Source organism: Bombina bombina, chromosome 9 (genome assembly GCF_027579735.1).
Source record: "Bombina bombina isolate aBomBom1 chromosome 9, aBomBom1.pri, whole genome shotgun sequence".
Taxonomy (NCBI): Eukaryota; Metazoa; Chordata; class Amphibia; order Anura; family Bombinatoridae; genus Bombina; species Bombina bombina.
Window position 1 is genome coordinate 232,491,728 of NC_069507.1, and position 27,827 is coordinate 232,519,554.

Genomic DNA, 27,827 nt, shown 5'->3' on the forward strand with positions numbered 1-27,827 from the left:
TCACAAAAGAAAAAAATTTGGGTTCAGTGTCCCTTTAAGTAAAGTCTACTAGAAATAACTGTGATTATTATAATGCTTTCTCCATTTCTATTTTTGATTTCACTGCTTATAGTTTGGGCAAGAGGTGAAAGGAACACATCAGCCCAGGCCGCTAAGCTTATTGATAATATGGTATTTATTGATATCCTGCAGTAAAATGCACATATGCACCCTTTAAATCCCTGCAAGCTACAGGTCATGTGGGTTAGTATTGATCAGTGTCAAATAGGATTCAGCTAAAATTTACAAACTGAATTAGGGCAAATGAGCTCAGGAAGTAACACAAAAACTAAAGTAAGGCATCACAGTGAAAGTAGGTTATTCCTGATATGCGTTAGTGTATCTGGCCCCAGGACATTAGCTTGGCTTTATTTCTGGAATATTAAAAAGTTTCATTTTCATATCAGAACAAAGTGTACTGATTCTAAACTAGACAACACAAGGGTTTACTATTAATTTCTGACAACAGAAATAGCACAGGGTATAATCATATTAAACAAAACACTAACAAAATAATTTCCATATATATCTCTTTAAATAATGATTCGTATAAAGTTGTAAAATGAAAACACAAAAAAACACAAATAGTTACTCAGTATGCTCGTATAAAAAGAAGCTAGCTTTAAACAAAGGATACCAACAGTTACATTTAATAACAGAAGTAAATTGGAAAATGTTAAAACATTGTATGTGTTATGTGAATCATTAAAGTTTAAAGGGACAGTAAACACCTTGTGAATTTTATATTAAATATTTAGTTATGTGTAATAAAACAACTTTGACATATATTATTTGCTATATGCTATTTATGTTGTCCCCCTTGAAAAAAAAAAAGTAATTTAGTTCTGACAATTGAGTATTTTTTAATTCTCAGAACTTGAAATGCACCATGCTGATTTATCAAGGCTAACTCTACTACATATCTGTCCCAAATTGGCTTCAACACACTGGTTATTAAACCTGTCCTCAGGCCTCCCCAACAAGCCAGGTTTTCTGGATAACCTTGGATGAGAGCAGGTAAAATAACCATGGTTACTAATCAGATGATTATGTCACCTGTGCTGTAGTTCAGATAGCCTCAAAATGTGGCCTGTTAGGGGGGCCTGGGGACAGGTTTGATAACCAGTGCTTTAACAAATAACAACTGCAAATCAGTGCATTTTATACTAAAATAATGACAATGACAAGCCTTGTTGTCTGCAGACTGAAGCCCAGATTGGCTCCTGCAGATAAAGCAAATGGTCGGTGGAGTTTGGAAATTGAAAAACAATTGTAGCAAAAATTATGTTATTTTGTTTTGAAAATGTTTAGACATTAGATTTTATTCTATAGCAAAACAGCTGAAATATTTTGCAATTAAAGGGTGTTTACTGTCTCTTCTATGTCCATTTAAATAGGTCTGAGATAAAGTTTAAAGGGATAGAAAGGTCAAAAATGAAATTGCATGGGTTCATTTCAATGTGAAATATGCGCATGTTTGCAATATATGTTAATTAGCAAAAATATTCTAGTAAAAGCTATTACTGTTTTTCTGAAGCATACACACATATGCTGTGAGGGCAAATGCACCAGTATTCAAACACCACACCTTCTCACAGAGCTGGCAGTGATGTGTTTTGTGTCTGAAAATATAATTTGTGTCATAAAAGCTACTGCTGTCTCTCTCACCAGCCATGGTGTTTGAATACTGGTACACGTCTCTCACAGCATATGTGCGTATGCCGCAGAAAATCAGTAATAACATTTTCTAGAAGCATTTTTGCTACCTTTGTATCTCTTTAATGTGAGTGGTTTCTAAATATATGTTATGAGGGTACATACATGTTCAACATCAGGAATTCAGTGCATGGGCGTCAATAAATCTTTCCCGTATGTAGATGCTTAAATACTAATTATATATAGGGGTAGATTTATTAGGCAGCGGATGCTGCAATCTACCCCCAATGTTTCCAGATCACTGGAAACAAGATAGAAATAAGAGTTAAGAAGTAGCAGTGTTAAGAACGCTGCTCCTTAACTCGTCTGTCACCTCTGAGGCGGCGGACAGCAATCCTCCCGATCAGATACGATCTGGATGATTGACACCCCCTGCTAGCGGCCAATTGGCCACAAATCTGCAGGGGGCAGCATTGCACCAGCAGTTCACAAGAACTGCTGGTGCAATGATAAATGCTGACAGCGTATGCTGTCGGCATTTATCGATGTGGGGCGGACATGATACGCTATAGCTGATCATGTGCGCCCGCACATTGTTAAATCGGCCCCATAGGCTATGATTTACAGAGAATCACTTACAACTGACTTTGTTTTACTAACTGAACTAAAGGGAAAGTCTGCTTCATCTATAACAATACTTTTTTTATAAGAATCACAATGTATCACTATACACATTTTATATCTTAACACTTCTGGAATTCACTTTCTCTAAGTCTATTGGTCTGTTATGGGCTGTGCTCTTTAGGGATCTCATACGCAGGAATATATGTTCTTTTTTCATATCTATTGTCCCTTGATAGGAAATGTGAAGAAGAAAAGGTAAAATGGAAATTGCTATTGGATGAAGATCACAGACTCACCTCTTGAACAGATGGTTCTGGGAGCTTCAGAATTTCCAGCAGATTGCTTTTATTTATTTTTTATTGTTCACTTGCTTCTCTCTCAAATTACAGTGTTCTTTAAGGGATGTAACAAAAAGTCCCCCTTATGTTACATGCATATTAAAACTATTTGCAGGGTTATATTACTTTAACATTTTGATAACACAATTTAAATATATATATATACTATAAAAGCGCTATCCCCCCATAACTATGGTCTAATCATTAGTTACTTTCTGTGTGCCATGGTAGCTTGTACAAGTAGAAGCACAATTTCCAGCATAAACCTAGCCATGGGTTCATGGAGACCTACCTAGACAGAGGTAGTCTCTCAACAGAACACTGGATAGATCAGCTATACTGTGACAATGGTGGTACCACTGGCAAGCTTGTGCCAAAATGCCCTCTTGCCAGCTGAATGTGCGGATCAGTGAAAGTCAACACCAGAATTTTTGTTGTTTTAAAAGATAGCTAATCCCTTTATTACCCATTCCCAAGTTTTGCATAACCAACACAGTTATAGTAATATACATTTTACTTCTGTAATTACCTTGTATCTAAGTCTCTGCAAACTGCCCCCTAATTTCAGTTCTTTTGACAGACTTGGATTTTAGCCAATCAGTGTTGACTCCTTGGTAACTTGACGTGCGTGAGTACAATGTTATCTATATGATACACATGAATTAACGCCATCTAGTGGTGAAAAACTGTCAAAATGCATTCAGATTAGAGGCAGCCTTCAAGGTCTAAGAAATTAGCATATGAGCCTACCTAGGTTTAGCTTTTAACAAAGAATACCAAGCAAACAAAGCAAAATTGGTGATAAAAGTAAATTGGAAAGTTGTTTAAATTACATGCCCTATTTGTATCAAAAAGGTTTATTTTGGACTTGACTGTCCCTTGAAGTGCTCTGTAGGTTGAGGAAAGATGTGCATGTATAATGACACAGTGAGTGACAGCTGCAGCAGAGGTATTATCCAGCACTTAGGCTGTGACATGGAGCTTCAGGGCCGTTTCTCGCCTCAGCTGGGATAGTTTGAATATAACAGGAACTGAGGCCATTTTATCAACATGATCTATACAGACCCTGGCTCTAACAGTAACTGGCATCATTCTAACTAAGGACACTGAATACCAGCTTTAGAGCATCTACATATTCCCTGGTAATGTACCATTGGGTACAAGCTAACTTTTTCTACGTTTATTAGGGTCAAAAGATCCTGCCCATTTGCTGCACAAAGGATTGTTTGCTACTTAGTGTCACATTTTGTTTGCTGGTAGCCTAGGAGACAGTTATGCTGTGCACCTGCTTACAGTACTGCACATCATCAGTGACTAACAAGAGACAGACAAAAATGATTGGACAATAAACAGAATAATATTTATGGCAGTGGAACCTTTAGAAGAAAAAAAAAAGCTAAGTAACTAAAAAAAATGACATAACTGTTTCAAAAATATTAATAAAACATTAACTTTAAAATCTTTTTTATGAACTAGGAAGTCTTTTAAGTGTATTAACACTCCATTTAATGCACAACGTTTACAGAATGTGCATTCTTGGCCTTTGACTAACAGTGAAGCTCATTATTTGACCTTATACTGAATATTAAAAACATAAAAAAATAAACAAAATAAACAAACCTATTAAGCATCAAGATAGCTTAGGCTACATAGTACTACATTTCATTGTTTAAAGAGATATAAAGGGATATTATACAGCATGAGATTGTAATAAAGATTATAGTTTATTGTAATATATATAATATTATAATAAATACATGTGTAATATAACTACATTTTTTTTTGGGGTGGGGGGTATTCATGTTCAATCGTACTTGGAAAAAAAAACAGAATAGTAGAAACTTATATAGCTTTTGAGAAGAAATAGCAACATTTTTGTTTATACTTTGAAGAAAATTGTCCCTCTTGTGACTGTTACTATTCTAAGTATCTGAGAAAAATAATTATAGCAAGAATATACATTTAAAACCCTGTTCTTTGGAATGTATAGTGGAATGTTTGGGCTTCCTATATAAACAAAAAAAAATGTGCAAAATAAGCAAATATACATCATAAGCACTAAATATCTGATCACTTCCTACTTAATCTTTATTTATTTATTTGAAACTGTTCTCCAATCTCTGATTTCTTTTGCAGGTACTTACTTAATGTGACCTCTTATTCCCATTGAATTTAATTATCTACCTGTGCCTATGTTTAAACTTTTAACAGTACTAAAATTAACAATCTATCAGCCCCAAGTCTGTGTTGTATTTCTTTATTTCCAACTCTTGATGCTGGGCTTTTTCATTGATTGTTTTATTAAGTAATATCTTAAGCAGGCAGTTACAGTACATATTAGCCAAAAAGCAATAAAACAAAAATATTTCATGCCATTATAAACAGCATACATCACATAATGATTGTTTAAGATAAAATAACAAAACTGCTTATCCAATGTAAATGTTCCCGCAAGGGCACACATTACCTACTGCATTTGAATGCATGCCCCTGCTAATTAATTTATGAAACTTTCCTTAAAAATAAAATATAAACTATTCAGGAAAATAAAATGGAATTTTGATCATACAAGAAATATATGTAATTTTTATTATATCAAAAAGGGAAATGTTTGCTAAAAACAATGTTTGTTTATGGAAATGTACACATACTGTATTGCTACATTTCTTACAAGTGTTTACAAATGACTTCAATAATTTTTTTACTTGCTAAAAATTGTTATTCGGTTAATGACATAGCTAGGGACAAACAAAATGTCTGTTTTTTGACATTCAGACCGTGGAACAATTTGAGCTCATAGTAAAATGTTAATTCCCATAGGCTTTCACTGAAGTTTATGAGAATCAATATTTGTATATTGCATTCAACATAGGGAAAGTTAACATTTATTTGCAAAAATTAAATGTTTAAAGTTCAGAAAATATTCAGCTTCAATTCTGAGCAAACAAATGTGGCCAATGTTCATTATTTAAAGTGTAAAATCATTTTGTCCTTTCTTTAGGCATTTACAATATTCTATAATAAATATTTCTTATGAATTAATAATGTTCTTATTTTCCAATTCTATTAAAATAAAATAGTAATGTACTCAAGTATCTTGAAGACAAATTCAACTAGAAACAATTCACAAAGATGAAGATTCCAATCACAATATTTCTTAAACTTACCTGAAAAATGTGACAAAAAACTGGACAAGGTCCATTATTGTGTTGTGTTGAGAGAAGGCAATCTGTGAAATACATAAAAATACTTAGTAAATGCCTTAGGTTTATTTGTTAGTTTAGTTTCTTTATTTAAGAAGTGGGGAAACTAAATGGACAAAAAGACCAATTTATATTAGTTCCTTAAAGGGACACTGTACCCAATTTTTTTCTTTTGTAATTCAGAAAGATCATGCAATGTTAAGCAGCTTTCTAATTTACTCCTATTATCAATTTTTCTTCGTTCTCTTGCTATCATTATTTGAAAAAGAAGGCATCTAAGCTTTTTTTTTGTTTCAGTACTCTGGACAGCACTTTTTTATTGGTGGATGAATTTATCCACCAATCAGCAAGGACAACCCAGGTTGTTCACCAAAAATGGGCCGGCATCTAAACTTACATTCTTGCATTTCAAATAAAGATACCAAGAGAATGAAGAAAATTTGATGATAGGAGTAAATTAGAAAGTTGCTTAAAATTTCATGCTCAATCTGAATCACGAAAGAAAAATTTTGGGTACAGTGTCCCTTTAAGTTTGAATAGTTAATAAACAGATTTTAGACAAAATTAGTTCAAACAAATGTTTGCACTTTTAGAACATTTCAGTCAACTTGTTACTTTGTTTAATTGAACACAATAAATTTAAAATATACTTCAGCATTTCATTTTCAGAAAACTCATGTTCATGTCCTAATTAAATCAATGTTGTCTCTATTTGTAGAGGCATCTCTCTCCACCAGCAAATCAAAAGCAGCTGTTCTTATCAGCCAATGAGGACTAGTGGGCTGTACAACACCAATACTTCAGTATTACATTGCTCTTTCATATGCATGTTAGAAACATTTGCATATGAATGCACTTCACTCTAGTGAACACAGTAACCTTTGCACTCCTATATTATGAATAAATAAGGTGCAGGCAGAAATATAAAATATAAAAAATGTATAAACATGGCAAATACATCTTATAGATAAGGAATTTAAAGCACAGGGGCAACAAGGAGAATATGTTTGTCAAAAAAATAGACTAAAAAACACTTTACTGGTGTGGAAAACGCGGTCTGTATATCAATCAATGGAGTTTTTAACCTTTTTGTGATCAGTGTACTATATTGGATATAAATTGAACTGCTGGAAGACAATGAGACAATTAATAATCTACCAGTAGAAAATTACATAAATCAGGTAATGTACACACTAAAAGGGGTCAAAGAGACGCTTTTTGAAACGTGAAAGCCTGGAAGAAACTTTTTTTATTATCCCCCCCGTATTCGGCTTTAAAAACTTAAAAATTGAAGTGTCCACCTGGACGACTGATTGTGGCATAAGTTCTTTACATTAACTAAAATAAGATTATATTGACATATTTTATACAGCCTCTAGTACAACAACTTCATAGTTGCATTAGTGATTCTACGTCTACATCTTTTAAAAAGCGGTTCAGGGTATATATAGAGAGTCATATTTATTTGTAACTGCAGAAGTAACATTACTTTATATGACAATTCCACATGCTTTCAGGTTGGAGGCAATCCAATATTTTTTTTAATGTTTTTTTTCCAATTATGAGAGTGCTCCTATGCAATTTTTAATTTCAATAATAGAGTATTTGTTGACACAAAATGTTTTATTCATTTAAGAGCAGATTTCAAATCCAGAGATGTGGTTATGGGGGCTAAATTTGCCCCCCTCTTGTGCCAACCTATATATGAGTTGGTGGGAGCTATTCCATTTCTTTGGTGATTTTCTTTTTTTTTTTGAAACATCAAATTATAAATTTTGGATGCTAAATACAGGGGAACAAAATCCCAGTACTATTCATTTTCTGGACATGACTCTTAAAGTGGGTATGTTTTGTAAGTCTACGTCTGTTAAAACTTAACTATACATCTTGCCATCCTAAGCATAGCTATACCTAAGTGTCAAATGATTAGACGAAGAAGGTTGTCTATCAAAGACAGGTTATAGAATTAGTTGAGAGGTTTTAAGATATAAATTATCATTTATTTGCTGAAGAGTAAATCAGAAGTAGGAAATATTCAGAGACAATAATTGTTACAACATAGAGGAATGCTTTATAGAGTTTGTACTCCCAGGAAATTTTATTTGTGGAAATTAAAGTTTATTCCCTCATATTTTGGAATATAAAAATATTTGCAACATCATTAGGGATATTTTACCTATTCTATGCCAGGACCGTATATATTAAAAGGTGTGATGAGGGTAGGAAGCATGTTTATACCAGAAAACAAGAAAACTAATGCCAATTTTGTATAACTATCCTTGTTAAATAACACGAGTAAAAATACATGGTATATGGTTACATAATAAAAAGGGTTTTTATAAGAGAGAGAGAAAAAGAGAGAGAGAGAAAAAGAGAGAGAGAAAAAGAGAGAGAGAGAGAGAGAGAGAGAGAAAGAGAGAGAGAGAGATAGAAAGAGAGAGAGAGAGAAAAAGAGAGAAAGAGAGAGAAAGAGAGAGATAGAGAAAGAGAGAGCGAGAAAAAGAGAGAGAGAGAAAAAGAGAGAGAGAGAGAAAAAGAGAAAGAGAGAGAGAGAGAGAGAGAGAGAGATAGAAAGAGAGAGAGAGAGATAGAAAGAGAGAGAGAGAGAAAAAGAGAGAAAGAGAGAAAAAGAGAGAAAGAGAGAAAAAGAGAGAAAAAGAGAGAAAGAGAGAGATAGAGAAAGAGAGAGCGAGAAAAAGAGAGAAAGAGAGAAAAAGAGAGAAAGAGAGAGAAAGAGAGAGAAAGAGAAAGAGAGAGAAAGAGAGAGAGAGATAGAGAGAGAAAGAGAGAGAGATAGAGAGAGAGAACGAGAGAGAGAGAGAGAGAGAGAGAGAGAGACCACTGTGCACACAGCTTCTAAGCTTAGCTAGGGTTAAAGCAGTGATTCATAAGATGGGTAAGATATGCAAATTAGGTTCACAATGACACACCTTTTTACTTCAAGTCTGCTTTTCAGCAGATTCCCTTAACGCCAAAGCATCGCTGTTCACACAGCTTCTAAGCTTAGCTAGGGTTAAAGCAGTGTTTCATAACTACCCCAGGACAGACTGTTTCATGGTTATTGCCACTCATCAGCTGGGAGAAAGTTTGAATCACTGCTGGTATATATATATATTTAAAAAAAAAAAGAGAAAAGTATGATAAATTGTTGAACCCCACATGTAATTTACTTGACCAACTCGAGGGGGTGCAAAACAATAGGATAAAGAGAGCACGATTAGTACAATAATCCTTGTATTTCCAACTATACTTGTATCCTTAGTAACACATATTAAATGAGAAGATGCTAAACTGAAGAGGTCATTTGTATAATGTTTATAAACTAGACATGTGCACAGCAGAAAAATTTGTTTTGGTTCATTTTGGACCAATTCAGATTTTTTGAATTTCATTTCAGATCGATTAGAATTTGGATACATTCAAATGTATTTGTTTCAGATTCATTCGGATTCGAATAAATTCAGATGTATTCTGATGTATTCGTTTCGGATTCGATTCGTAAATTCGGAAGTTCGGTATGTGTTATGTTGATTCAGATGGTTACAAGTTATATAAATGGAATTATTTCACTGTTCTATCTTACTAAATCTCACTAAATTTAATTTTTATACTGAATTGTGATTAGTCCATGGCCATTTGAATGTCACAAATAACTCTTTCGGATTTATTCATTACAAATGCATTCGGATTAGTTTAGTTTCGTTGCTAGGGTAATTCGGAAATTAGAATCGATTCGAATCCCTGAATTTGGACGAATTTCAATTCGGAATGAAACAAAACGCACATATCTATTATAAACTTCTGCAAAAAGACTGTAAGCCTTGTCACTGCCTCTTCTACATAAACAGCATGTTCAATTTTTAAATACTAACAATCTCAGAATATTAATAGTTTATTTCTATGTTTAACATGTTGGTATAAAGAGGAAAATACACACACACAAAATGATCTCATATCTTACAGTTACAATTTCTCCATCACGCTTCTCTCAGCCAAATTACTAAAATGACATTGGGCTTAGGACAATCCTACGTAAAGTATAAGTGGCATAACAATATCATTAATATGAAGCTTTAGGAAATATTCTCCCTACCCTGAACATTAAGCTGCAATCTAAACCTCTACTTAGAATGACTGCCAATAAAATCTCTGTAAAAGTAGGAAATGTAATCTGAATATTCAGGTGAGACTGCAATGAAAGTGCAGTAGCTTTCATTGTTGGCATCTTTTAGATTGTGAAACAATAGGTCATACTTGTATTGCTTTAAAATTGTGAAAGAAAATAAGGCAGGAGCGCTATAAGGAACATGACATTTAAACATTTCCTAAATCAATACTAGGTTTACTAGATTTTGCTAAGCAAAGCAAACAGCAGATAAGGGTGCCTTCATGTAGAGGGTGACTTTCCTGGGTGACTTTTTGATATTGTTAATAACTCCCTGTTATAAAAATGACTATCCCATATAGCCAAAAGTACTGCTCAATGACACAGCATTGTGGAATAGACTCCTCAGAGCTGATATATATATATATATAGTTGTAATCAGTGCAGATTATATAGCAACATTAATGTGATTAAGGGTTGAAAGGCCAAAATGTTATATTTTGAGGCTCCAAACCTGTAAATGTGCAAATGTAATATTTGCTACTTATTGGTCAAAATATTTGGATTAGCGAATGTTAAATATATTAAAGGGACAGTCAAGTCAAAATCAATTTTCATTATTCAGACAGAGCAGCAGTTTTAAGACATTTTCCAATTTAATTCCATTATCAAATTTTGCACATTCTTTTTATATTCACACTTTCGAGGGAACAAAATTCTACTGATCACATGCATAAGCTCACAGGGTATACATATACTAGTCTGTAATTGGCTGATGTCTGTCACATGATACAGGGGGCCAGAAAATGGGAGAAAAAATGTATTTGTCAGAAAAAAAAATCTACTGCTTCTTTGAAATTCAGAGTAAGTGCTATTGCGTTGTGTTTTTATTTCTTGAAGGCCCACTCCACTGTAGCGATCATGTCCGCCAGACATCGGTAAATGCATACGCTGTCTGCATTCATCTTTGCACAAGCATTTCACTAGAAATGCTTGTGCAATGCCACCCCTGCCACTAGCAGGGGGTTTCAATCAACCCCATTGTATGCGATCGGGTGGATTGCTGTCTGCCGCCTCAGAGGTGGCAGACGAGTTAAGGAGCAGCGGTCTTAAGAGCGCTGCTTCTTAGCTCCTGTTTCACGCAGAAACAGCTTTATACTGCTGAATATGGGCATAATAAATGGTCCCCTATGTCTCAATTTGGTGACTTCTTCAAACTTCCTGTGAATAAACTCTATACATTATCCATTCCTTTCATTTCGAGCTCTAATCAGTGGATAACATTGTTGAAGAAGAAGTGCTGAGATTCTTGCATTAAATATATTACTGCTTTCTTGCCACCTGATGTTGCTATTGATCTTTCACACCTAATTAAATTATATACTATTCTAAGCATAATTCTCCTTGGTTGATTTAATTGTACTGGTAAATGTGAGTCATTATGTATTTATAAATCATTAAGCATTTATAGTCTTGACTCTCATCTGTCTATCATATGCACTAATATAGTACAGACCCCCTGATTCTCTTGCAAATGGCAAATAAATGCATACTAAAGTGGTTATGTGATATAAGTCAGAAAAAGTGCTCCACTTTCTAAAATTCTATGATGCTGCCATGTTTAAAGAGTTGTTTTGCATAATGTGTAATGCATAAACTTACTAGGTGCAGTGACATAGCCTACAGTCAAATGTGTCCCTGTGACTATTTTTGGGTGTAATACAGATTTCTTGCTTCAGTAAATGTTCATAAAATAGATAAGTCCCATGTTTAATTTTTTTTGGTGTTATTTATTTTGATAGGTTTCTCCAGAATCAATAACGTTAAGAGGCTGTTTGTCAAAAGCACCTGTTCAAAGTACATTACTGCAATTATTTTCACTTACAATGTCAGAATATTTCAGCAGTGCCCCTCATTCCTAAAATAATTATCGTCAGGGAAAAAAGCCATTTGAAAATCAATGGCTGTAATATACCTCTTACTAAATGACAACCAGACTAAAAAACTTTAAAAGTATAATGTTATATACTAAAATTAGGATATATATTAATTTTCCCACCATTCCATACATAAATACAGTGAGTTTGGAATCACTGAATATGTCACTGCATTAGAAACATTCTTCTACAGGTAAAGTATTTTTGTTAATAGTTGACTTGGGGAGTGAATCAACTAGGACAGGGTAAGATCATGGAGACCTCTTGTATCCAACCTCTTGTATCCAACCTCTTGTATCCAACCTCTTGTATGACTTTTCTTTTCTTCACCTGCTCTAGCCTGGATTGCTACTCCCTACATCTGTTTTGTAAAATTGCAAGCAAGATCTTTCCCCTCTTCTTATCTTCAGAAGTTTTTGTTCAGTTTTTTTTCAATGAAGATGAGAAGAGGGGAAAGATCTTGCTTGCAATTTTACAAAACAGGTGGAGGGAGCAGCAATCCAGGCTTGAGCCGGTGAAGAAGATTTATAGTATTACGAGTTTGCTGAGAGGTCTGAAAAAGATATAACGGAGAATACAATACCCCAGGCATTTGCACCAAAAGGAAGATGGAAATCTTTGGTGCTCGACCCTCAACCTTATGTGACACACTTAGGACTCCTTTGTTGGAGATGTTGTTGGCACTAGATGTTATGTTATGAATAAAGATGCACATACCTGTACCTGCACAATGACATTTCTGTTTACTTTTTTATTAGAAAATCTAAGTATAACTGTATTGTAATTGCTACCCCTAAGTCTACCAAGGCATACTCTTCATCAAAGGATACCAAGATTTGATAATATAATAAATTGGATAGTTGATTAAAATTGTATGCTCTATCTGAATCATGAAAGAACAATTTGGTGTTTCAATTCTTTTGGCATCATTACATTCAAATGAAACCCCAAATGTTCTCTCCTGATACAGATTTAGGGGCCGAATTACCAAGCTCCGAATTCGCTTCTGCACATCATGTCCATTCGGCATGGCATTTAATAAATCTACCCCATAGTCTGTTGTGAAAACAAGCAATACATAAATTGAAAACAGTGTCTCTGTCATGGGAATCTCATAAACATAAATTAATGATATATTAATGAATGTACAGTTATCTTTAATGACCCATGTAATCACTAGGAACATATTCTTTGTTAATGAAATGATTACTGCATACAGACCATTAGGAACTGCCATGTAATAAAGATACAGGTACATCAAACAAACAAAATGACTTTCAATTATGCATCACATGTAGTTAGTATACATAAATCTGGATACCATTGTCCTGCATCCAACAATATACACTGTGGCTTTCAACAATTATTTACCCTTCTCTACTTTACACATGTCTTTGTTCTGAACACATAGGATATCTATGTAGAATGGTTCAAGGAGGCCTACTTATCAAGCCGTCAACTTTGCTACGCTCGCCTGACATCGCCTAACTTCGCTGCCGCGGAGCTGAATATGTTCTCCATATTTAACAAAAAAGATGTCAAATAGAGCTCGCATTCTATTTGCTGATTGATAACTTAGTTCGTTTTTGGTAACTTTGTAATTTTTAGTGTAGATTTAAATTATTTGAGTAGGGTTAGGTTTTTAAATATATAATATAGTTAATTTAATTTGCAGTTTTATGTAATTTTAGTATAAAAGTTAGGGTAGGTTAATTATTAATTTAATATAGTTTATTGTAATTTTAGTATAAACATTAGGGTAGATTAATTATTAATTTAATATAGTTTAATGTAATTTTATTAAAATAGTTAGAATAGGTTAATTATTAGTTTAATATAGTTTAATTTAAATCTAAAGGTAAGTTTAAATTTATTATAAGATAGGGATGAGTTAATATTTAATATAAAGTTAGTTGGTTGTTAGGTTTAGGGGTTAATAGTTTAATTTAGTTTATGATGATGTGGGGGGCTGGCGGTTTAGGGGTTAATAGGTTTAGTAAGTGGTAGTGATGTGGGAGGCCAGGGGGTTTAGGGGTTAATAACTTGATTTAGTTGCGGTGGACTCTGGGAGCGGCAGGATAGGGGTTAATAACTTTATATAGGTGTCGGGACGGCAGAATAGGGGTTAATATGTATAATGTAGGTGGTGGCGGTGTAGGGGCGGCAGATTAGGGGTTAATAAGTATAATGTAGTTGGCGGTGGTGTAGGGGGCGGAAGATTAGGGGTTAATAAGTAAAATATAGGTGGCAGCGGTGTAGGGGGCAGAATATTAGGGGTGTTTAGAGGTTATGTTAGGGTGTTAGGTATAAACATAACTTTTATTCTACCATAGAAATCAATGGGATATCGGGCAGCAGTGAACATGAGCTTTCGCTGCTTTCAGACTCCCATTGATTCCTAGGGCAGAGGATTGAAAACCAGGTACGCTGGGCCTGAATAGTGGCGATCGTACCTGGTAGATTTTTGATAACTAGCAAAAGTTGTCAGATAGTGCTGAATTTGCATTCGGAACATCTGTAGTGACTTAACCATCGATCTCTGTCGGACTGAGACCAGCGGATAGTATGTTACGTCACAAAATTCTAATTTTGCCGGTCTGTAGCCTTTGATAAATAATGTGAATCAAGCTCACCACAATTATGCTGCGGAATTCCAGCATAGTTGCGGTTGACGGCTTGATAAATAAGCCCCCATATCTCTTGCCAAGCTGCCAGAATACAGGGAGTGCAGAATTATTAGGCAAATGAGTATTTTGACCACATCATCCTCTTTATGCATGTTGTCTTACTCCAAGCTGTATAGGCTTGAAAGCCTACTACCAATTAAGCATATTAGGTGATGTGCATCTCTGTAATGAGAAGGGGTGTGGTCTAATGACATCAACACCCTATATCAGGTGTGCATAATTATTAGGCAACTTCCTTTCCTTTGGCAAAATGGGTCAAAAGAAGGACTTGACAGGCTCAGAAAAGTCAAAAATAGTGAGATATCTTGCAGAGGGATGCAGCACTCTTAAAATTGCAAAGCTTCTGAAGCGTGATCATCGAACAATCAAGCGTTTCATTCAAAATAGTCAACAGGGTCGCAAGAAGCGTGTGGAAAAACCAAGGCGCAAAATAACTGCCCATGAACTGAGAAAAGTCAAGTGTGCAGCTGCCAAGATGCCACTTGCCACCAGTTTGGCCATATTTCAGAGCTGCAACATCACTGGAGTGCCCAAAAGCACAAGGTGTGCAATACTCAGAGACATGGCCAAGGTAAGAAAGGCTGAAAGACGACCACCACTGAACAAGACACACAAGCTGAAACGTCAAGACTGGGCCAAGAAATATCTCAAGACTGATTTTTCTAAGGTTTTATGGACTGATGAAATGAGAGTGAGTCTTGATGGGCCAGATGGATGGGCCCATGGCTGGATTGGTAAAGGGCAGAGAGCTCCAGTCCGACTCAGACGCCAGCAAGGTGGAGGTGGAGTACTGGTTTGGGCTGGTATCATCAAAGATGAGCTTGTGGGGCCTTTTCTGGGTTGAGGATGGAGTCAAACTCAACTCCCAGTCCTACTGCCAGTTTCTGGAAGACACCTTCTTCAAGCAGTGGTACAGGAAGAAGTCTGCATCCTTCAAGAAAAACATGATTTTCATGCAGGACAATGCTCCATCACACGCGTCCAAGTACTCCTCAGCGTGGCTGGCAAGAAAGGGTATAAAAGAAGAAAATCTAATGACATGGCCTCCTTGTTCACCTGATCTGAACCCCATTGAGAACCTGTGGTCCATCATCAAATGTGAGATTTACAAGGAGGGAAAACAGTACACCTCTCTGAACAGTGTCTGGGAGGCTGGGGTTGCTGCTGCACGCAATGTTGATGGTGAACAGTTCAAAACACTGACAGAATCCATGGATGGCAGGCTTTTGAGTGTCCTTGCAAAGAAAGGTGGCTATATTGGTCACTGATTTGTTTTTGTTTTGTTTTTGAATGTCAGAAATGTATATTTGTGAATGTTGAGATGTTATATTGGTTTCACTGGTAAAAATAAATAATTGAAATGGGTATATATTTGTTTTTTGTTAAGTTGCCTAATAATTATGCACAGTAATAGTCACCTGCACACACAGATATCCCCCTAAAATAGCTATAACTAAAAACAAACTAAAAACTACTTCCAAAACTATTCAGCTTTGATATTAATGAGTTTTTTGGGTTCATTGAGAACATGGTTGTTGTTCAATAATAAAATTAATCCTCAAAAATACAACTTGCCTAATAATTCTGCACTCCCTGTATATACTTTTTTTCCCATAGCAAAAGTGAAGGAAGCGAGAAAGTAGGGATAGGCAAATGTGTTGAAACATTTTATTTAAAAAGCATTAGAAGTGCTATTACATTAAACAAATATTAGAATGTTGTACAAAGATTCAAAAGAAGATTGATTTCCAGTTTGCTGTCTCTTGTTTATGAAGCTTTTCCATAGAGTATACTGCAGTATTCATGTTTTCAGTATATATGGTAGTTTCTACAGCCAAAACAATCCATTGGAAACAACAACATAAAGGTAAAGGAGCAATTTATAAGCAATTTAAAGGGATAGTCTAGACCCAATACATAACCTTGATTACTTTTTGTTACATACCAGAGAAGCATCATGCAACTGGTTCTGCATCGATAAGCTTGTGAAAAAAACTTGAAAATGTAAAATTTTCATAGTTTGTTAAGAGCCTAAAATGGCCGCCAAACTCCGCACACCTATTGCGTGTATATTTTGGTATGTTAAATTTCTCCAATCACTGTTGACTTGTAAATACGTTTTACTACTTGCACACGTTGATTTGTGCATGTGCAATTTGAAATAGCTAACTGAAAACTATTAAACGTGCACTGCTTAACTGTTCTACAAGAAAGCTGTGGGCACTGGGCAGAACTGATGTGGAACCGCTTGCAAGATGCTTGCATGGTATATAACAATGAGTAATAGGTTTAGACTGTACCTTAAATAATTAGGAACAAATTAAAGGGAATACAAATATTACAGTGTATGTCAATGTGAATAAAATTAGTGCCACTCTTTTCAAAATGATGTTATAAATACATTTGGCACACTGTGAAATTTTAAAGGGACAGTCTAGGCCAAAATAAACTTTTATGATTCAGATAGAGCATGTAATTTTAAACAATTTTCCAATTTACTTTTATCACCAATTTTGCTTTGTTCTCTTGGTATTCTTAGTTGAAAGCTTAACCTGGGAGGTTCATATGCTAATTTATTAGACCTTGAAGGCCACCTCTTTTCAAAATTCATTTTAACAGTTTTTCACCACTAGAGGGTGTTAGTTCACGTATTTCATATAGATAACACTGTGCTCGTGCACGTGAAGTAATCTGGGAGCAGGCACTGATTGGCTAAACTGCAAGTCTGTCAAAAGAACTGAAATAAAGGGGCAGTTTGCAGAGGCTTAGATACAAGATAATCACAGAGGTTAAAAGTATATTTATATAATTGTGTTGGTTATGCAAAACTGGGGAATGGGTAATAAAGGGATTATCTATCTTTTAAAACAATAAAAATTCTGGTGTAGACTGTCCCTTTAACTATTTTTTTATCCAGGTTTTTTTCCAATTGTTCAAGACTAAAAAGAATGTATTGTCTTACAGACAGGCCACTGCACCTCACTGTTCTGTTACATTCATATGAGGGACTATATTGACCTGATGAACGTGCACAATACATTAAACCATAGAATCAATATTTGCTTCAACAAATACAAGACCTTTACAAGTATTCCACACAGATCACACGATGCCCAAGTGAGCTTCCTGGGAACATAACAGTCTACTTGGCTGACATTTCAAGCTTTGCAGGTAATTTCAGTAACTTGTGATCTTGTTTTGTTTTATTTATTTCCTCATACAGCTGACAAAAATGCCAGTGTATGAAATATTAATTCTTTGTAACTGACTGGTAGCAATTTATTAGTAGACTAATAATGCAAACAGAAACCATCTGCGTTATTTATTACTTCACTAGATATTCAATGGCTTTCATAAATCAATACACAATTAACAGTTACATAAATGCAGCTGTAATGTATAACCTAAAGCAGCGCTATGACAATATCAACAAATACAAATGTAGAGGAAAATAAAGTTTTGCTTAAAAGGCTTGCGCCTACATTAATGAACTCCTAAACAGGATTGTGCATTCAGGAATGCTATTTCAATAAAGTAGGAGCAAGCACTGTACAATGGACTGTCATTATTGTGTTTGGATGAAATGTGCATGAAGATATGTCCCCTAGAAATTTTGGTCACAAAGGCGCAATCTAGTATAAACACCTTTTATGCAGATAGTATGTTGCATGGAAGCAGGTTAATAGATCTAAATTAAGAAGATATCACGAATGCTAAGAAAAACACGTAGTTTCCATATTGAATAGAGTTTTAATTAATCTATACCATATATACACTGATCAGCCACAACATTAAAACCACCTGTCTAATATTGTGTAGGCCCCCCTCGTGCTGCCAAAACAGATCTGATGCATTGAGGCATGGACTCCACAAGATCTCTTAACATGTCCTGTGGTATCTGGTACCAAGACATTATCAGCAGATCCTTTAAGTCCTGCAAGTTGTGTGGTGGGGCCTCCATGGATCGGAATTGTTGTTCCAGCACATCCCACAGATGTTCAATCGGATTGAGATCTGGGGAATTTTGAGGCCAAGGCAATCCCTTTTACTCTTTGTCATGTTCCTCAAACCATTCCTGAACAATTTTTCCAGTGTAGCCGACTGCATTATCCTGCTGAAAGAGGACACTGCCATCATGAAACATCATTGCCATGAAGGGGTGTATGTGACTTGCAACAATCTCTAGGTAAGTGGTATATGTCAAACTAACATCCATATGAATGCCAGGACCCAAGGTTTCCCAGCAGAATATGGCCCAGAGCATAATACTGACTCCACCATCCACCAATAGTGCATCCTGCTGCCATCCCTAACTAAGGTACACAATGCACACGCACCCGGCCATCCACCTGATCTAAAAGAAAACGTGATTTATCAAACCAAGCCACCTTCTTCTGGTGCTGCATGGTCCAGTTCTGACGCTCACATCCCCATTGAAGGCACTTTTGGCGGTGGACAGGGGTTATCATGGACATTCTGGCCGGTCTGCGGCTACGCAGCACCATATGCAGTAAACTGTGATGCACTGCATATTCTGATACCTTTCTATCATGGCCAACATTAATTTTTTTAGCTATTTCAAATGCAGTAGCTCTTCTTTGTGATCGGACCAGATGGGCTGGCCTTCGCTCCCTACGTGCATCAATGAGCCTCGGGCACCCATGACCCTGATGCCGGTTCACCCTGCACCACTTTTGGTAGTTACTGACCACTGTATACTGGGTACACCCCACAAGACTTGCCATTTTAGAGAAGCTCTGACCCATTTGTCTAGCCTTCACTATTTAGCCCTTTACTAAGTCACTCAAATATTATTGCTTGCCCATTTTTCCTGATTTCAACACATGAAACTCAAGAACTGACTGTTCACTTGCTGACCTTATATATCCCACCCCTTGAAAGGTGCCATTGTGACAATATAATCAATGTTATTCACTTTACCTGTCGGTGGTTTTAATGTTGTGGCTGATAAGTGTATATGAATACACCTCTAAAATATCTTGTGGCCATCTCAGAGTTTGTTGCCCATCTGTAGGATAATAGACTGTTTCCAATTAGTCTTGGAATAGTAGAAAAGATGCCCAAATGCCATTTGGGGGCTTTAGCAAGTGCCTTGAGTTGTCAAATTTGAAAAGTCGAAAGAGGTCTTGAAAATTTTAAAAATTCTATTGAAAATATATTATGATCGCAGAGAACTTTTTGGCCTCATAGTAAAAATAGGGCTTTTAATGAGGAAACAAAAACTCAATCACTGCTGCAGGAAATAGTCAACAATGTGCAGACAAAATAAAAGAGCCACAAACGCAACAGCCAATAGATTGTAAATGACCTAATAGTTAAGTTAAGCTTGAGAGCAGCAATGCACTACTGGGAGCTAGTTTAACACATCTGGTTAGCAAATGACAATAGCCACCAATTGGCAGCTAACTCCCAGTATGCAAATTTCTACTCCTAAGCCTACATATGTACACTTTTCAACAAAGGGTCGCAAAAGAACATAGTAATTTGATAAAAAGTCTTATAAAATATGTGTGCAGCATTTCCCAATTATTTAAACACATACAGAAAGAGAAGCAACAACAGCTCAGTGGCTTGTTTTATAGCCTGGTTACCACCTGGGAGTAGTTTATTTTAGCCCAATTGCGCTTTTCACAGAGGAAAACTTTCCTGAACTATTTAAGTCTGATCCCTCCTAGCAAGTTCAGTCAAGCCCTGAAATACCAGGCAATTCTCCTCTGAACAAGGGAAATGGTAGCCACAAATGATCGTTTTGGCCTCCTTTGGGCCTCACCAGTGAGCTGCAGCCATATCCCTCTAAGCATATTGGGCAAGGAGTGCATGTCTGATTTCCCCATCACCCTTAGGGAGACTTTCCCCAGGGTCACAATACAAATACAAACAGAAAGATAAGCAGTCTGCCAGGAACGAACAATAATTCAGTAGCTTGTTCTATGGCCCGGTTGCCACCTGGGAGTAGCTTCCTTTATTTACCATGACATTTTTTAAAGTTTCTTATTTACTCATTAATTGATATATACTGTATATATATTCTTTTAACAGTATAACATAATGGATACATCTTAACCAGACAACTTTTGTGCTGAAACACTGAACACTTTCTCTTTTTTCAATTTACAGTAATTGTTATGTATTGTTTGGAAATAGGAGCAAGGTATCTTGCTTATTGAAAGTATTCTTATTTGCTCACACAATCAATAATACTGAATAAATAACATAACAATAACAGCTATCTAATAAAGGCAACATTGTACATTCTAAATGGTTTTATTGTTACCATATTACTTCTGGTTGAAATTTCTCAAAACTAACAAATCTGGTATTTAAAAAAATCAATATTTTTCACCAGTAGATTGCAGAGCAAATTACATTGAAGTACACCTGTGTTACTGCTGAATAGTGATTGGTACACTGTCAGAATATATATACACACACACTATATATATATATACACACACACTATATATATATACACACACTAACTATATATATATATACACACACACTAACTATATATATATATATATATATATATATATATATATATATATATATACACACACACACACACATGTTAGAGGTACAATTCAGGAGGACCTAGTATTTAATTCCTTTAAATTGTCCATATGTACAGACTCTTTCAGTGGACGCACTGTGCAGCTGGCTTTTTTTGGAATCCTCTATATGTATGTTGGGTAATAAATTTAGTCATTCTTTCTGATTTATGCACATTGTTTTATTTTTTTACATTAAATTATTTGTGTTTGCAACATATCTGATATCTGTCAGTGTGTTTTCGTTTAGTATGTTTCACAACTTTTACTCCTTTATTTATTAAGGCTTTAAGTGGGACTGCTGGATAGGGTTTACTTTATTTTCTTTGTTTATAGCAGATTATCTTCTAAACCCCCGAGCACCTTGGTACCCATCTCAATACTTTGGGTGGTGGGTCCTTGATCACAACCATTACTATCCATTGCTAGCTGGTACACTCTATTCATATATATATATATATATATATATATATATATATAAAATTTCTAGGATATGCTATATCATGCTGTGTTTATGGTTGCATTTTTTATGTAATAACAAAACCCTTTACTGATCTAAAGCATTGAACACAATTGCATAGCAAGTCTCTGTATTACAATATAGGTTAAAGAAGAAATGGAAGAAAAACATAATTTATGTAAGAACTTACCTGATAAATTCATTTCTTTCATATTGGCAAGAGTCCATGAGCTAGTGACGTATGGAATATACAATCCTACCAGGAGGGACAAAGTTTTCCAAACCTCAAAATGCCTATAAATACACCCCTCACCACACCCACAATTCAGTTTAACGAATAGCCAAGTAGTGGGGTGATAGAAAAAAGGAATAAAATGCATCAAAAAAGGAATTGGAAATATAATTGTGCTTTATACAAAAAAACATAACCACCATAAAAAGGGTGGGTCTCATGGACTCTTGCCAACATGAAAGAAATTAATCAGGTGAGTTCTTACATAAATTATGTTTTCTTTCATGTAATTGGCAAGAGGCCATGAGCTAGTGACGTATGGGATAGAAATACCCAAGATATGAAACTCCACACAAGAGTCTATATTGAGAGACTATATTTGTGGTTGTCTGCTGCCCCCTAGGGGATTAAAACTGGTATGACAGCCAAATAAATTATCTATTGGAACACATGCAGAGCCAGATGAGCCAATCAGGGAGGTGTCTCCCAAATAACTAATGAGAGGGACAAGCTCCGCAAGGGCGAATCAGAGACACGCTCCGTTAAGGGCCTATCAAATTCAGATCACCAATGATTACAATAAGAAAAGGGGGAGGGATATCACATGATATAACCTCAATGCAAGGAGAAAAAAAAAGTATTTTTGTCTGCTGTAACTTGTGATTGAATAGCTGCTGACAAATTGGGACACAGTCACTTTTTAAGCAAAATCTGAGACTAACTTCTTGATCTATGCAAAAACCTTTCTTCATATGAGGTGATCTGAATCTACTTGGAAAAGATTGGAATACTAAATTGGTTCATGTTGGTGATGTATGACTGTTCTATATTTTTAATATTTAAATCAAAGGTATTTGATAACTATAACTAAATTGCAGTTAGTAATTTTAAAAGGGCACTTTGTATTTTAGCTTGCATTCATAATCCTGTGTAGTTTAAAACTAATCTTTTGTTTGCCAAGTAATTTATAATTGTAGCCATATAAATATATTTTAGAAATTTGTCTTAATTGTAGATAATTAATAATTTATTTCAGCTTAGATAAATTGGCATATAAACTGACTGTTTACATTAAGAATATATATATAACTTCTGGTGTTTTAATTAGAGTTGTATAGAATAATTTGTGGGCTAAATAGCTTAAAGGGACACTGAACCAAATTTTTTATTTAATGATTCAGATAGAGCATGAAATTTTAAGCAACTTTCTAATTTACTCCTATTATCACAGTTTCTTTATTCTATTGGTATCTTTATTTGAAATGCAAGAATTTAAGTTTAGATGCTGGCCCATTTTTGGTGAACAACCTGGGTTGTTCTTGCCGATTGGTGGATTAATTCATCCACCAATAAAAAATTGCTGTCCAGAGTTCTGAACCAAACAAAAAGCTTAGATGCTTTCTTTTTCAAATAAAGATAGCAGGAGAACGAAGAAAAATTGATAATAGGAGTAAATTAGAAAATTGCTTAAAATTGCATGCTCTATCTGAATCATGAAAGATAAAATTTGGGTTCAGTGTCCCTTTAAGTATATTTGTCTGGAAGTTAATAAACCATGCCTTGGCATCTCATTGTGATATTTAAATGCAACTATGATTTGGGAGATTTATTGGGAATAAGGTAATCTTTATGATCTTTGTATAGCATATTATAACAGCATAATGTGTATAGTTTGATTCAAAACCTGGTTCCTATAAATATAATTCAATGTGTCTATAAATTTTAACTAATATAAAGAGTTTAGGAATTTGCATTAATTTTAATTGTTTTGTATATGCATTTTATTGGGGGGTTTGTTTTAAAGAATAATTATTAAATATATTGTATTATAACCCGGCCATATACTGACACTTCCTAAAAGGTTCATCAATCACATAAGGGCACTGTCAAAAGCTTGCTTAAATAAGGAACAGCTGATCAATTCTGACCCAGACTATTAACTAAAGCAACATTTTGACAATGGAAAGAGATGGATCTCTCTTTACACAGTAATACAGCCTGCTCCATTTACATAGCTAGGCTGCTCATATAATATTGTGCAAGACTTAATACGCTAGAGAGAAATCCATCCCTTATCTTGGTTAGGTACTCAGCCTTTCTTTACTGTGAGTCAAGTAATGTAACAATGTTTATTTTATGCTTCATGAGTAGACAGAAGACTGCTTACACAGCATAGAAAAAAAAATCACCCAGAAAGATATTTTCACGTAAATATAAAGGGCTCTATTTACCAAGCAGCAATAACTGCTTCCGATCCCCAGAGTTTCAGGCTCGCTCAGAGTGAGCCTGAAATGTTAATTAAAGAGATATAAAACCCAAAAAGAGCATACCATTAAAAGAAAGTTTCCAATTTACTTCTATTATCAAATTTGCTTTGCTCCAATGATAATCTGTGTTGAAGATACCTAGGTAGGCACCTAAAGAACTATGTGGCAGGAAACAGTGCTGCCATCTAGTGTTCTTGCAAATAGATAACAGTCTTGCAAAACTGCTGCCATATAGAACAGGATTTATCAAAGCAATTCTCCTAAAATTGCGCATATAAATCCGCGTACGACTGAATCTGTTGATTTATTAATGCAAAGGGCAATAAAATTGGGCAAACCCGACTATATATTTCTTCCACTTTGTTCGCGTTTGCCAAGGCACACTGTCGCACTATATAAAGGGTTACATTTGCTAGTTTTAGTCACATTTCCTAGAGTCTGCCTTAGCATTATGCCCAGTTGCCAATTTATCTTTTTTATTTTTTGCGTCTTTGGAGAACGCAAAGTTCTCCTACAAATACAAATTTGTCTCATGTAAAACGCAAATGTAATGGATTACTTGAAGAGGGCAAACAATACTACCTAAAAAAAACATGGGTTTGAAATTATAAATCAGGAAAAATTCATTATAATTCAACCCAGCTTGCCTTCCAAACAGCACAAATTAATACGTGCATCTTTCCAAGGGTAAGCTGCAGAGAACTCAGAGAAGAATATAAAGGAGAATTCTCCTAGCCCTTGATAAATCTAGCCCATAGTGCTTCAGAAATGGGCCCTTTTCAATAAAATATACCAAGAGAATGAAGAAAATTGTCAATATAAGTAAATTAGAAAGTTATTTGAAATTGCATGCTCTGTCTGAATCATGAAAGAAAAATGTTGTTTTTTTATATCCCTTTAAGTAGAACAATCGACCCAGTAGGATATTTTCACATAAATATATAGGGTTCAATGTATCAAGCAGCGATAGCCACTTCAGAAACTCAGCTAGTTAAGTAGCTGTTACTTAATATGTCCCTGACACTTTAGGTGGTGGATTGCAATCATCTTGATTGGCTGAGCGCAAGCAGGGGGTGGCTTGGCCATTTATAAATGGAGCCCATAGTGTTGATAATCAATAGTTCCTGTTAAGAATGTTTTTTTTTGTGTTTTTTTTTTAAAGAAGCCTCGAGAAGAAGAGATACAATAAGACAGAGGAACATATACTATGTTGCAGTCTTCCCGGTGGGTCTGAGAACTTCAGCAAGTACAAGACTAAGCCTAAAAGACTCAAGAGATCATGCTAATTCTATTCAATAATAAAGACTATTCACACATACACAGTAAAGCTGGCAATATTATAGTAAAACATGAGCCCAGAAATCAATTCATATAGCTGAGCCAAAGTGATACCATTTCCATCACATGACAGAAAATAAATACAAATCAATATACATCTAAAGCAGATAGCACTGTGCACTGATTTTATATGAAATAAGAAAAAACAGCATTAAGATATAATCTAATAATAATTTAATATCTCATATGAATGCAGCAATAAATCCACAAGAGTGGCATATAGGTAGCTTATTTACTCCCTATAGTGAGTTATACATTAATATTTAATATTAATACTATTTATAACACAAATGCACTGTGCAGCAACATGATGGTAATGTGTAATATTGAGTGTAGGGGTGCGCAGAGATGGAAGGAGTGTTCCTATGCAACAATATATAGTTATCACTCGCATAGCATCTAATTAAAGGGACAAAAATTACCCAAATGTTTTCTTAAATATAGCACTTTTTCTAGGTAATGATTATTTTACTTTTTAATGCCTCTAGATTCACAGATGTGCTGGCTAGCGCTCTACTGCATAATACTGCATATATTTTGATGTTGTTTTAGATTCCCATTTAATTGATTGGTTGGTTAAAATGATGACAGAATTTCCTTTTTTTTTTCTACTACAAGTTCATGATAATCCATCCTGCCAATACGAAAGTATGCAGTTCACAGGACTGCTGGTTCATACTGGCGGTTATTAAAAATACAGTGTACTGTAAACTTCTTATACCAGATGCACAATATACGATATATGATAAATTGTTTCTTTAAGTTTGTATTTTGTAGGCAAAATAGCTATTTTTGTTCTTTGAAACCATAACCCTCTTTATATTATCTCTGTCTGTATACCAAACATCAATCAAATTTATATGTTATTACTTATTTTTCATAACCTCCACAGAGAATGTCATTTCTTCTGCTTGCTAGGCTTACACAGCTTTTCTATAGCCTATACTTAAGTATAGAACATTCCGTATAGGTAGGGATACCACAGACAAAATAAGCTATTTCAAATACTGATATAAAGGTAAATAAGTTGTTTGTAAACAATTTAACACACTCCAGTAGGTTAAATGGATCATTGGGAACAAATTAAAGGGAAGAAAAATGTAATATATGTGTATTCAGATGACTGATATTTTGCTACAATCTTCATTATAATCAGGGGTGGTTCAAGGCCTTAAAAATCAATGACCGCTTCAGAAAAAACATGTCTAGATAGGACTAGGCGTTCAATCTCCAAGCAGTCAGCTTCAGAGAATCTAGATTTGGATGGAGGAATGGACCCTGAATTAGAAGGTTCTTCCTCAGAGGTAACCTCCAAGGTGGAAGAGATTAAATCTTCACCAGGTCCGCGAACCAGATCCTGCAAGGCCAGGCAGGAGCTATTAGAATCACAGATGTTCTCTCCTGTGATGCTAAAAATAATTGCTAGCAAGCTTCATATCAAGGGTGGCTGGGGGGGGGGGGTGTAAAATAAAAATGCAGGGTCCTTATTATTTGATAAGTTTTATTATCACCATCATGGTTATATCAATAGACCAAAAGCTCTCAGAAAGCAACAGAATTAGGAGTCTAATGTCCTTGATAGGAAAATCTATTTTCATTCTCTGTGAAAGAAACAAACAGTCTTACAAATCTATGTTAGGATTTCCCTTACATTTGACAGGCAGGCAACTGGCATACAGAACATGTTATGCAAAACACACTACACACAGCTGCCCTAGGGATATATCTCTCACTGGGTACTGATACCTGCCAGTTAGTCATCTATCATATGTAGTAATATAATGTCTGAGCTTCATTAAGTAGCACCAGGGGGCAAGTTAATCGCTGGCATCTGTATTTAAGAGGTTTATTCTTTTGTAAGACAGATATTCAATAACTCGGTCTAAGAAATACAAAGTACAACTGAAATAAAGACAAATCAATATAACATCTTCATAACTAACAATCCTCATTTCATCATTTTTAGATCTGTAAAATCTTTTAAATTGTTGACTTGTTTAAATGTTGGTGCAAATGAGTGTAATTAGTTTTTGTTCAGGGGGAAATCTGCTGCCCCCAAAACCCACAAAAAGTTCAGGTCATATTAGCCTTATATTTCTTTCATGTAATTGGCAAGAGTTCATGAGCTAGTGACGTATGGGATATACAATCCTACCAGGAGGGGCAAAGTTTCCCAAACCTCAAAATGCCTATAAATACACCCCTCACCACACCCACAATTCAGTTTTACAAACTTTGCCTCCTATGGAGGCGGTGAAGTAAGTTTGTGCTAAGATTTCTACGTTGACATGCGCTTCTCAGCATTTTGAAGCCCGATTCCTCTGAGAGTACAGTGAATGTCAGAGGGATGTGAAGGGAGTATCACCTAT

General features: G+C 35.2%; 1 protein-coding gene across 1 annotated transcript in view; it reads right to left on the reverse strand.

Moving 5' to 3' along the window:
• Nucleotides 1-27,827, reverse strand: part of ATRNL1 (attractin like 1) — a 1,671,159-nt gene that overhangs the window by 732,069 nt on the left and 911,263 nt on the right. Inside the window, exon 25 of the mRNA XM_053692689.1 lies at nucleotides 5,825-5,886. Within this exon, the coding sequence (XP_053548664.1) occupies nucleotides 5,825-5,886 (62 nt within the window). The remainder of the gene's footprint in view (nucleotides 1-5,824; nucleotides 5,887-27,827) is intronic.